Below are 13,528 nucleotides of genomic sequence, written 5' to 3' on the forward strand. Positions count from 1 at the left end.
TAAACCAGTGGTCTCAAACTCAATTCCTGGAGGGCCACAGCTCTGCACAGTTTTGCTCCAACCCTAATCAAACACACCTGATCCAGCTAATCAAGGTGTTCAGGATTACTAGAAACTTCCAAGCAGGGTTGAGTTTGAGCTGGATGGAGCTAAACTGTGCAGAGATGTGGCCCTCCAGGAATTGAGTTTGAGACCACTGATCTAAATGTTTGTTTGCTCACCATAATATCTTTTGCTTGTGACTGATATAGTGACAGACAACAATAAATAAGACAAACAGTTTCACACAGAACGCTTGCTGAGGCACAGAAGCTAACGCAAGTCATTCCGGATGTGCTTTTATGCTTTCCTGGTCGTGACTTCACCCACCTGTGACGTTCCGCCATTGGACTAGTTGACACAAGTGCTTCAAACACAATCACACAGAGGCGTTCCCAAAGCGACATTGACGCAGCGCAAGTTCCCTCAAAAGGGAACCACAGTTACATGCATAACTAGCATTCTGTTTCATTCCTAATGACTGCCACAGGTAGTGTAAACACTATGGATGACACACACTAACATAGTCATGAGGAATGCCACCCACCTGATGAAGATTAAGGCCACTCCTGAAGAACCCCAGAACTAACGGCATGATGAGCAGCAACATTGACCTTATAAAACCGGGCAAACGTACATGGAGAAGCCCAGGTAGCGGCAGTGCAGATATCTGCCAAGGAAACTCCTCTAAAAACAGCCCATGAAGATGAGATGGCCCTAGTGGAATGGCAGGTTAGTCCCCAGGGCAATGGTCTCCCTGCTGCCTTGCAAGCCAGCTTAATGGCCTCCACTATCCAGTTTGACAACCTCTGCTTTGACACTGGTGCACCTTTCTTCACACTACCATTGCAGACAAATAACTGGTCTGACTGTCTAAATTGAGCAGTAGAGTTCACATAACACTTCAAGGCATAAACAGGACACAGAAGTTGGGCACTTGAGTCAGACCCTGAAGAAGTCTGAAAAGAGGCCAGTTCATTGTGCTGGTTTATGAACTGAGGAAGAAGGGCTTTTGAAGAAAACAAGGATTGGGTCGAAGGACCACCCTGGAGTCATCTGGCAACTAACGCAAGCACAATTCACTAACAGACAGTGTGTGCGACTCACTGACTCATTTCACAGAAGAAATAGCCAACAAAAAAGCAGTCTTCAAGGACATCCATTTAATGTCAATGCTTTGCAAGATCTTCAACTGGGATGAGCAAAGGAATGCAAGCAGGAGTGGCAAATCCCACACAGGAAAGTAAGGGTTCAGACGGCATGCACCCTTCATAACCGCAGGGTCACAATGCCCCAGAGAAGGATTTGACCCAATGGCCAGACCCAAAGCTCCAGGTGCCAGATGCTGGCCTCCATCTGGGAGAGGAGGTCCTTCCTGAAGCTTCCATGGATTGCCTGTCAGAAGTCTCAGCAACAAAAGAAACCATGGTCTGGCTGGCCATCGTGGTGCCACGAGTAGCACTGTGTAACATCTCCCATAACAGAGGGATAGGTGGGAAACGCATATAGTAGGCAGTTCGGCCATTCTTAAGAGTGCATCCTGGCCCAAGGGACTGGACACTTCCGTCCTTGCAAACCATAAGTAACAGTGAGTGTTCATCTCTGAAGCAAAAAGATCCACCTCTGCTCTTCTAAATCATAGCCAAATCTCATGCACTACATCTGGATGAAGCCTCCATTCTACTGTGTTGTTCCTCCAGTACTCCAGCTGTTCTATAGAAAATCTGTATGACCACATTGAGCACTGGGACATTGCACATTCCCTCGTAGAGCCTTGTCAGGAGACACCACCAAAGCTGCAAAAGGCTGCTCTATTTCCAGAGCACGACTAAACCCAATGCTTCAGCCATAGATGCTAGCGTCCAAGCAATCTTTGAACGCCGCTTAGGCGGATCAGAACCAGTGAGGGCATTTGAAAATTCAGACACAAAATCTTTACATGGTGGCATGGCAAAAGAAGCCACAGCTGTGGCCTGTCTGAAGAAAAAAAAAAAAAAAAAAAAAAAAAAAAACATTTGTTTGGGCAGATCGGACAGGTTACTCATCAAGTCTGAGATGAGCAATTGCCATTCGAAGTACAGCCAAAGTATCATTGGAGGAGGACTGGGCCTGTCCAGACGACTGAACTTATCCCCCACTAGACATCTCTGCTACTGGATAACCAGTGAAAACATCCTGAGGTGATGGTTTTGCAACAACATCTACAGCATCCCCATGATCGCAAAAAAAGAATCTGAAGCACTCGTAGAAGGCACATCCATATCAGAGTGATGTGAAAAACAAGAGGAATCAAGAGACTCTTCCCCAGCTCCCTGATTCTGAACATTCTCATCCTCCTGTGTCATCTTCACAGGTGTAGCAGATGTGACAGGCTAAAGCGAGTGAAGCAGGCATTTCAGCTCCGCCATCTCTGAAGAAAGCACAGAAAACGTCTTAGAAAGTGAATTTTCCTCAACACGCGAATGTTCTTCACTTTGCAATGTGGCCCTCTTCTTAGATTGAAGGGGAGCACTGGCTGCCGCAGACATTGAATTAGGGTGTAACTCAGCAAGACGGAGTTGTCGTTGCGTGTCATTCCGACAAAGATAAAAGGCTGCAGTGCAGACATGGATCCGTGAGAGCCTCTCTCAGATGTTGAACACCCAAACACGACGGGCAGATGTCATGACCGTCGTCCGGGAAAAGATTATTAGGGCACAACTTACAAGTCAGTGGAAAACCACTGGCAATCGAACTGTGAGCCATAGTTACTCGCTAATGATAGGCTTGGCTAGCACCGTAAGGTTTAAAGTTAAGCGGGATGATGGTAATGAAGTAACGAAGACAGGCAGGAAAAATAATACAAAATTATACGATTCCCTCGGGTGAACCGACAGGTAATGCTAACAAGTATCTCACAAAAAAGAGAAAACAAATCTAAAATGGCCAACGGATTGAACCGGGGGGCACAGAGTATAACATAAATTCGAGGAAAAACACTAAGAACATCTGAATAGATGATTAAGTCAACGGGAGACCATTAACTTATTGGCGCGGAAAAACACCAGCCACCGGATTACACCGAGAGACACAGAGTGTTACAGACAAAAGCAATATAAACTCAAATAGAAAATCAAAACTCACCAAAATTCTGCTAAAATAGTCCAAATCTGTTGAAGTGGCCGTCTGGTCTGATCACACAGAAGAGCTACTGTAGCACAGATTTCTTAAAACGCAATGCTGCCCATGATAGAAAGGTGTCAGAACACACAGTACATCCCAGTTTGCCACGTATGCACAGACTAGAGTGCCAATGATGACCCCTGTCCACCACTGAAAGCACCTACAACGGGCACATGAGCATCAGAACTGAACCATAGAGCAATGGAAGAAGGTCACCTGGTCTGATTAATTAATGTTTTCTTTTAGATCGGGTGGATGGACGGGTGTGTGTGCATCATATACCTGTGGAAGAGATGGCATGTGGAAGGATGCACTATGGCGGTGGTTCCCAACCTGGGGTATGCATACCCCTGGAGGTGACAGAGGGGGTACTCAAACAAAATGTTGAGTTTTGCCATTCACTTAATTCTACACCACCTTAAAATAACATTAAAACCAAGCATGCATTCCTAACTGGCAAAATACTGCCTCTAGCGTAAAAACAGGAATATAGTAGTGCCGTAAAAGAGACATCACTTACTGCATTCGCACAAGCATTGGATGCATGCAGAGTCTGCTGCCTCATGCTACATTACTGCTGTTATCAACAATGTACCTTTGTAAAAATATATCTTCTATGTAACTTATGTAAAATCTGCATAGGCCTATACATTTATATTCATAGACTGCCGTTCACAAGTTTGGGGTTGGTAAGATTGTTTAATGTTTGTCTCTTATGCTCACCAAGGCTGCATTTATTTGACAGTAATATTGTGAGATATTATTAGTTATTAAACAAAACTATTTTCAATTTAATGTATTTAATAATGTAATTTATTCCTGTGATAGAGCTGAATTTTCAGCATCTTTACTCCAGTCTTCAGTATGAGCCTTCAAATATGCTGAATGATTTTTTTGCTCAAGGAATATTTCTTATTATTATCAATGTTGAAATCACTTGTGCTACTTAATATGTTTGTGGATACCGTGATAATTTTTTTTCAGGATTCTTTGTTGAACAGAAAGTTAAAAAGAACAGAAGAACAGAAAATAGAAATCTTTTGTAACATTATAAATGTCTTTACCGTCATTTTATATCAATTTATGCATCCTTTCTGAATAAAAGTATTAATTTCCTTTTTTTTTTTTTTATCTTACTGACCACAAACTTTTGAACTATACACACTGAATACATTTACAGCTCATATTTGACATCAGTTGTCAAATATCTGTCAAGTCTTCACCAAACTTGTGAATCTTTTTGAAATTACTATGAATATCTATTTGACTGTTTCAAATAGTTGTATTCATAGATATGAAAGGCTGTCTTTGTGTGTACAGCATAAATAAAAGGCATATCATTCACATATATTACTAAACAGCCTTTATACACACTCAAACAGAACACAAATCTGTGTCAAACACTGATCAGCTGACTTACAAAATTAACACATTTATCCAAGCATCTCTAATTAGACAGAAAGGGCACATATTTAATGGCCAAACACTTCCATTTCTGGAGCTCACGTGATGTGGCCTTTGCTAATCAATGCTGTGGCTCCACTTCCCATCTGACCCCACATGACAGCTCTGATCAGACTCCACTATAAAACTCAAGCATATGTCTGTATGTTCACTGACAGGACGCACAGACCTCTAAGAGATCTTCACCATGCAAACAAGAACGTTGCTCCTGACTCTCACCCTGACACTAGGGTTCAGCCTGATGGCAACTGGAGAACCGCTCCACGCTCAGTGCAGAGTCATATGGTAAGATGACGTTTGACTGGATAATTTTAGATCTTTTTTTGTGCACATATATTGGAAAGATTGTTTCAGCTGCTGTCAGTGTGTTTGCACTCATAGAGGTGTAATAAAGTGGGTCACTCCTTGTCAGTCACATGGTTAAGGCCCTGTTCACACCAAGAGTGATAACTATAAAGATAACTAAAATGATGACTATATTAGCGTCCACACTGGCGGACAATATCGTTCTGTTTATTTTACTTGTGTGCTGCAGTTTTGTTGTCTGTCACTTTAAATGCTCGAGATCTTTCAAGTCAGGTGAATTCTGATTGACTCTTAATATTTCTATTGTTCATCAGCTGGAAAATATCGCTCTGAAAGTGATTCCAACGATATCGTTTCTCTGTTCCATTATCATTATAGTTGTAGTGTGGACTCTGCTATTATTTTATATTTAGAACGATTTTTAGAACTATATCTTTATCGTTATAGTTATCGTCCTTGGTATGAACAGGCCTTAAGATTTGTATGTGTGGTTATTGGTATAAACAGGCCTATAACGCGTAACATCAGTATAAATTAATACATATAATGCAATACCGTCACAATAGGTTTTGTTAACTAAAAATAATTATTTTGGTTATTGAAATAAGTAAGTTGGAATAAAATAAAATATAAATATTAGATGAAAATATAAGTTTAAGATGAAGTACTTAAATGCCTTAAAAACTAAATAATTTCAAGGTATATAGAAATATTTTTTAAAAATCATAACACTATTTCAGTGTCCTTGTTACATGTGACGTTACATACTTATTATAGTAATAACACTAATTATGCGGAATTACAACTAACCCTAAATCAAACCACATTTATAATGCTAATATAGTACTAAGTACATGTTATTATTTAATATTACTCAATACTTAATTGTATAATTAATATTTCTCAGTACTTAATTGAATATTTACACTGTAACGAGGACACCTTAAAATAATGGGTAAACAAAAAAAAAAAAATAATAATAATCAAAATTACTAAAACTTAAACTAAAAAGAAAACTGAAAATATAAAAATAAAAGCTAATTCAAAATATTAATAGATATAATTTATATAAATAATACTAAAATATCACTGTATATTTTATAAATATTATATAAATAATACTAAAATATCACTGGATATTTTGTCCTTTCTTATGTAACTTTCAGTTTTAGGCCTGTGATTCACATCATATATAATTGTATATAATAGTTATCTCTCTTTCAAAAGTTGTGCTTTTATGAAAAGTGGATTAAAAAGTGATGTTAGTTCCAGCGTAAAAACTCAAAAAACTCAAAAAAAAAAAAAAAAGTACACTTTTACTAAGACAAATCAACAATCTTATGATGACTTAGCAGCATAAAAACCAAGACAAATCGTAAACTTATGACTAGCATCACGAGGCAAGGCTTTGATCTTTTATCTGTATCATCCACCATGCAAATTATTTACAATGACTGACCCTCCACATACTGTACACTTTCATAAAGATCATTTGATATGCTTGATGCAAGTCTAAGGATGTCAGTGGTCTGAAGTCTGTCACGCACCAGATCCACAATCTAATTTACAAATTCACGCCACCTATAATCACATGGCATTGCATTGTCAGGCTCTTTGGGATCCCATGCCAGGACGTTTTTGTGAGTCTGGTGAACCAAATCAAGGCCTGGAGGGGCATGTCTGGATGTATGACTGTTGGACAGAGATGCCTGTATGAGGTAAGAGCATCTAAGATTCTGCTGTTTGCTACTGTACCTTTAGTCCTAAGTATTAAACTTGTATTGGCATGTACAGTTAGAGTACCATGCAAAAGTTTAAGGCACGTTAAACACATGAAATTGTTTTTTATCTTTTTCCCATTTATTGTAATGATCCGGTGAGTATAGCAACAGTATATTTCCCTAGAAATATATAAAAATCTGTTGTCTGTTGAACTGTTGACTTCTTCAGCTGGTTTCAGCCACACCTTTCCACATCGTAGCTAAACATACCTCCAGACAGTGGACCAGCAAGCAGGACCTGAGCTTTCACCTTGTGGCAACCGAAGAATCTGTCTGTAGAGTGACGGTAAAATGCTATGCTGCCAATATTCTTTTCATAATATCAAGAACAAGTGGGAGATAGTGGAGTTAATAGCAAATTTTGTTTCAAGAAATGTGTATTGCTGGACTTGTCTTGTCACGCAAGAACTCAACATTCCCTGTACAGTTGCAAGAAAAAGTATGAGAACTACTTGCAGAATCTGTGAAAAAAGGGAGATAATACAAAATGCATGTTATTTTTTATTTAGTACTGTCCTGAGTAAGATATTTTACATAAAAGATGTTTACATATAATCCACAAGACAAAAAAAAAAAAATAGCTGTATTTATTAAAATAACCCCATTCATAAGTATGTGAACCATTGATTCTTAATACTGTGTGTGGTTACCTGGATGATCTACGACTGTTTTTTTGTTGTGTGATGGTTGTTCATGAGTCCCTTGTTTGTTCTGAGCAGTTAAACTGAGCTCTGTTCTTCAGAAAAAATCTCCAGGTCCTGCAGATTCTTCAGATTTCCAGCATTTTTTGCATATTTGAACCCTTTACAGCAGTGACTGAATGATTTTGAGATCCGTCTTTTCACACTTGAGGACAACTGAGGGACTCAAACACAACTTTTAAAAAAGGTTCAAACAAGATGCTCAAGAAAAAAAACATGATGCATTAATAGACGGGGGGTGAAAACTTTTGGAATTTGAAGATCAAGGTAAATTGTATTTAATTTGTCTTCCGGGAAACATGCAAGTATTTTCTGTTGCTTCCGAAGGGCAGTATTAAATGAAAAAAAAAAATGATATTCAAGCGAAATAAGAAAAATTTGGACTTCTTCATCCTGTTCAAAAGTTTTCACCCCCCGACTCTTAATGCATCGTGTTTCCTTCTGAAGCATCAGTGAATGTTTGAACCTTTTTTAATAGTTGTGTTTGAGTCCCTCAGTTGTCCTCCATGTGAAAAGATGGATCTCAAAATCATTCAGTCACTGTTGTAAAGGGTTCAAATAAGCAAAACATGGTGGAAAACTGAAGAATTTTTGGGACCTGGAGATTTTTTCTGAAGAACAGAGCTCAGTTTAACTGCTCAGAATAAACAAGGGACTCATGAACAACCATCACAAAACAAAAAAACAGTCGTAGATCATCCAGGTAACCACACACAGTATTAAGAATCAATGGGTCACAAACTTTTGAACTGGGTCATTTTAATAAATTCAGCTATTTTTTTGTCTTATGGATTATATGTAAACATCTTTTATGTAAAATATCTTACTCAGGACAGTACTAAATAAAAAGTAACATGCATTTTGTATGATCTCTCTTATTTTGTTAAAATTTTGCACATTTTCACAGATTCTGCAAGTGGTTCACATACTTCAGGACTAATATTGTGATAATCAAATCATGTGTATTTATAGCCTACACACCAACATTCATATTATTTTGTGCCACAACAAATTTGCTTTGGCACAAAGACATTTGTCTAGTTGTTGCTGTATTAAATCTCAAATTACCAGCAAAAAACACAGATTCATAACTTTTACGTAGAGCGTTTTGCGCATTTATTTGATCAAAATACAGTAAAAAACGTAATATTGTGAAATATCGTTACAATTTAGCCAGTATGCCATAATTACCTTAATTAAATAAGAGACGACAACACATGACGCTGTACTTGGAGCTGTTCACATCCTCGGATTCAGACTTATTTGTTTCTCTTGCACAGGGGTCATGTGGTACAGGTTGTAGCCTGTTGTAGGTCAAACTAGTTACGGTAATTACAAGATTCTGACTTATAAAAAGCATTCACGTCCTTATAGATCTCAGAATCATATTGCCGTTGATAGTGTTGCCGTAATTACGAGGACGTGTTGTCATCTCTTAATTATGGTAATTACAACATGGTGTGAAAGCAGAAGTTTGCATAATTGCCTATACAAATAATGGTGAAAATTATAGACATTTACACATAGGCCTAAATAAGATCTAAAAAAAAGAGCTAAATGACCTAAAATCCCAAATGAAGTGTATAATTTTATTGTTACTACATCAGGGAAATGTGTTATAATTTCATTAAAAAGAAAAAGTTACACACTTACTGTTCCCAGACTTTTTTAAACAAAGGCTTTGGATGGTTTAAAAAAAAAAAAAAAAAACCCACAAACATTTGAATGTTGTTTTTACACAAAATTTGTGAATCTCTTTCTCACAATTAGCTAGAAATGGATACTTCCTACTTATGACAAAAATAGTTACCTAGATAAAAGGTGTGTGTCAACTTACCCACATGTTCATCTCACCCCATGCTCCCCTACTGAATCTGTATTCTACATTACCTAAAATGTTGATGTTACCACTGTTATCTCTTTTGAAAACTGTTGAAGCACAAAGTAACTATTCCTTTTCAAGGATTTTCATACTTTTGGCTTCTTTTTTCTCCTTTTTGCCACTGCCACAGGGATATTCCATCTCAAAAGCATGGGCCAAGCTGGAAGACAACGGCACAACCTACTGCACCCTCTACAATCTCGTTGAGGGTGAGAATGTTTCACATCTGCCATGTGACTGTGCTACATGCTATGATGGCTTTGATAAAATATTGCTTTTTCTTGTCCAGTCATGCAGAGAAACCATTGCGTCCTCTTTTGTGTGCATTTGCAGGCAGCGGGCTGGTGGATGCTGAGGGCTATAAGGAGTACACAAATGAATGGATTTGTCTGGAGTACTCGACTGCCAACTGCACCATCTACTGATGAGATCTGTTGGTCTTTGATATGATTTAATACACTGACAAAGACCACGAAACATTTATGAATTGCTCTTTATTCTCTAAGTGTAGCTTTTAGTATTTTTGCAATCTCACATACAGTTATATAGCTATTCACTGTTACTAATGCTTGACAAGATTACAATGTTTGAAAGCAAAATGCATTATTGTTTTAAAGGCAAATAAACCATAAAAACAGGTTTGTTTTTAAAGCATTGTTTTGTTTGATTTTTTTCCATTGTCATTGTAATTTTACTTGATAATTTACAACATGATCATAAGGTGCATCGGGTTCAGGAAACGTGTCTCTCCACTAAAATATCCAAAACCATGCTTTCAGTATAGGAGGCAGGTTTATAAGAGACTTGCAGGTTGGCTTTTGATTTGGCCAGTAAACAACCACCTAGCAACCCACAAGTTACCACCCACAACAATGTAAAAAAAAAAAAAAAAAAAACGAAAATGAATAAAAGAAAAATCTCGTTACTAATATGATAGTATCTGAGAAATGCATTGTCCAAATGTATTCATTGTTCAAATTCTGGAGCCTCTCTCGATTTTTCTCACTGTGATGGAAGTCGTTGCTCTGTATTGAGAAGGAATGAAAGTTTCGATCTGAAATGACAGAGAGCATTTTATTTTCACTTCATTTACCCTTTATTTACCCAGGCAAGTCAGGTTCTTAATAGGGATGCACCGATACCGGTATTGGCCCGATACCAAGCTCATGTACTTGTACTCGTACTCATAAAAATACCAAAGACCAAAAAGATACCAAAGACCAATACCTCACGTGATGCAACTGGCAGAATTTTCGTGCACAAAGACACCGACGGCAGCAGCAGAAACAATGTCAGCCTCAGGGCAGGGGTGTGGAAATACTTCAAAATTAATGATGACAACCCACACATTGCGAACTGCATGCTTTCAATCACAATTCGTCATCGATTTGTGAAGGCGGGATAGGCGGAATCGCGCTGAATGACAGACCAGAAGCGCTCTCTCTCGCGCGAGCGCGATCCCAGTTCTCCCAGACAGTTAATAAAGAAATAAAAGATGTTAAATAAATGTATACATGGTATATAAACCTACTGTATTTGAAAAACAAGTTTATTTAATTTGTATCTCTATAGTATTTGTTGTATTGTTTGTAATTTGTTTGTAAATTTCTTTTTATATAACAATTATATATAGGTAATTATGCCCTTTGAAGGTTATTGGACACTGTGAAATTTGTGTTCTTTAAGTTTGTGACATTAGAGTAATAATAAAGAAGCTGTCTCACTGTGCTTGGAAAACGGCAACATCACCAAAAAAAAAAAATCGGTATCGGCGAGTACCAGAAAAAAAATATCGGTACTTGTACTCGGTCCTTAAAAAATGGTATCGGTGCATCCCTAGTTCTTATTTTCAATAACAGCCTGGCATTTTAAAACTTTATTTATTTTGATGTTTACAAAGCCTATTCATAGCAGTGCAAACATTTAAAACAATGAAAAGTTATAACCTACAGTAAAACGAATAAGAAATATTATAATGAACCATTCAAAAGTAACTTTTGATAACTGGTGTATTGGTGATATTTTGCAGATGTATAAAATCAGTTCTTTTCAAGATGTCCAGCAGAGGTGCCTAATTAATGTCTTTTTGTCAAATGTTTTATTTTAAAATGTGCTATCATTCTTTAAAATAAATGCCACTGTATGTTATACATTTTAGATGTAGGCTAACTTAAAGTGAAGTCACATTTACCATTTTTGCAAATTGTCAGGGTCAAAATCAAGTCATTTCAATAGAAATTTGTGCGATTGGGTATTTCGATTAAGGGTGAAAGATTTCCCCATGTAGATTTTTGCATCTGAATCAAGTTGGCCACACGGAAAAAACACAGAGTTGACCAACAAAAAGCTGTTTTGAAAGTGACTTCTGTGATACTTTTTTACCTGTCAATTTTCGCTAATGTGACCTCACCTTTAAAGTCACTATAAAATCCAAATTGACACTTCATGTTTTATGGAATATTGCAATATTTATTAAAAATTATTTATCCGTGCACATCATTTTTTTAATGATTTATTTTTAAATTCATGTGTCCTCAATCTTTAATCAAAATAACTTCCTCTTTTAGGGGGGCGAGACAACCTAGCCTATCACCCACAGAAGATCGACCAATAGCAAATGACAACCATCCAATCAATTCCCCAAAGACAAAATCAAATACACTACATTTATTCTTGTTCGAGAAGCCGTTTCAATAGGATATACATCACAATAGCGACAAAAAGTATCGCAACTGCCGACTTTATGCGTAAAAATAGGCTAATTTGGGCCACTGTATATACTTTATATGCTGTATAGGATATACTTTTGTGAAGGTGAAAAAACTAAAGACTAAAATTACCTGACGCACAAGGAGCTCCATCTCAGATGAACTAGTGGACAGATCAACCAAAGATTTGACAGCTATCCTCAAGCCAGTAATTATTGGGCCTATGAGAAAATTGACACTGAGTTATATTAAAAATGTAACATCTCTAAATTGCAATAAAGCAGCAGTTCTATCATAATTTACCCTCATGCTGTATGACTTGTTTCAAAGTCAGTGGGGTCTACTGTTTTGGACCGCATTGGCTTCATTGTATGACAAAAACAGTCAATCATTTTTCTTAATTTCTTTTGTGTTCCACAGAAGAAAACAAGTTATACAGGACTGCAACAACTTGAGGGTGAGTAAATGACAAAAATTTCATTTTTGGTTGAACTATCCCTTTAAAGTTTATGTGGAAGCCTGATTAAAATTGATTTGTTATGTTATACCAACTAGCAAAATATGACATTGTACCAGGCTGCTGTGTTGATGGCGCAGAAGTCATTATCCAGCTTGCTGATGTTGTTTCTGCTGTCAATTCCGTGGTCGAAGGAGCACCTGTGAGTTTCATTAACCACACAATAACCAACATTAACCAAATATAAACCAGGTTTTGAGTCAATATGTAAATGAGGTAAATTAAAAGGTCAATGTTTCATTTTTATCACAAAAAAAAAAAAACATTATTTCATAAACAGTAAAGCCTCTTGAAAGGGTAAAGACTTTGCCAGCAAAATGTTCAGCCTTGACCTGAATGATGTTTTTGAGTAATTCTCCAGTATTTTTGTCACTTTGAGTAGCAGTAAGAGTGACTCACCAGTAGTGCTCGATTCTCCCACAGAAAAACACAGAAATCCAACAAACAGGATGAAGTGGAACATTTTCTCCTTGGTTCTGCAAATGATCCTTTTGGAAAAATGTGTATGGATAAACGTTCAGTGACTCTTCAGGTTTATAGGCTGTATGAGGGCGTTGATAGAATTGTCTGTCTCATGGGTTTCCATGAATAGAGAGACTGCACACACCCCAGTTTTGGCAATACAAACACAATGGGCTGTAGACGGAAGTTATTCTCTCTTTTCTTTACCTGACACCTTCAACTCATCATGGGCCAAAGCATTTCATGAATGTAGGATTTTATTGTTTCTTTCTATGTTGCTGCCACATAACAATCATATATGTAAGTACTGAAATTAAACAAGACCTGCGATTGTAATTCCAAAGGAAAGAAGTTCTGTGAAAAAAAAAAAAAAGTCTACACTACCGGTCAAAATTTGGGATAATTAAGACTTTTTAATGTTTTTGAAAGAAGTTTCTTATGCTCACCAAGGTTGAATTTATTTTATGAAAAATATAGTAAAAATAGTAATAATGTAAAATATTATT

At 37.2% G+C, this 13,528-nt stretch overlaps 1 protein-coding gene and 1 long non-coding RNA gene across 2 annotated transcripts; one reads left to right on the forward strand and one right to left on the reverse strand.

Annotated features, from left to right (window-relative positions):
- Nucleotides 1–598: 598 nt before the first annotated feature.
- wu:fc46h12 (uncharacterized protein LOC568958 homolog) lies at nt 599–10,260 on the forward strand. Its single transcript, XM_051912616.1, has 6 exons — nt 599–3,584; nt 4,824–4,950; nt 6,581–6,689; nt 6,922–7,038; nt 9,466–9,544; nt 9,669–10,260. The coding sequence occupies exons 2-6, from the start codon at nt 4,853–4,855 to the stop codon at nt 9,758–9,760; spliced, it is 495 nt and encodes a 164-aa protein (XP_051768576.1). The 5' UTR covers nt 599–3,584; nt 4,824–4,852; the 3' UTR covers nt 9,761–10,260.
- LOC127522538 (uncharacterized) lies at nt 9,813–13,514 on the reverse strand. Its single transcript, XR_007932625.1, has 4 exons — nt 12,960–13,514; nt 12,617–12,700; nt 12,176–12,264; nt 9,813–10,389 (listed from the first exon to the last, which is right to left on the reverse strand). It is a non-coding gene; the product is annotated as an uncharacterized LOC127522538 (long non-coding RNA).
- Between the last annotated feature and the right edge of the window lie 14 nt (nt 13,515–13,528).

The sequence above is a fragment of the Ctenopharyngodon idella genome, chromosome 2 (genome assembly GCF_019924925.1).
Source record: "Ctenopharyngodon idella isolate HZGC_01 chromosome 2, HZGC01, whole genome shotgun sequence".
Classification (NCBI taxonomy): Eukaryota; Metazoa; Chordata; class Actinopteri; order Cypriniformes; family Xenocyprididae; genus Ctenopharyngodon; species Ctenopharyngodon idella.

What these genes read in the sequence shown, in the direction of transcription:
- wu:fc46h12 (XM_051912616.1), top strand. Translation starts at nt 4,853, where the DNA reads ATGCAAACAAGAACGTTGCTCCTGACTCTCACCCTGACACTAGGGTTC. An exon ending in GCTCAGTGCAGAGTCATATG is followed by an intron (nt 4,951 to 6,580) that starts GTAAGATGACGT and finishes TTGCATTGTCAG; the next exon opens with GCTCTTTGGGATCCCATGCC. An exon ending in GACAGAGATGCCTGTATGAG is followed by an intron (nt 6,690 to 6,921) that starts GTAAGAGCATCT and finishes TGACTTCTTCAG; the next exon opens with CTGGTTTCAGCCACACCTTT.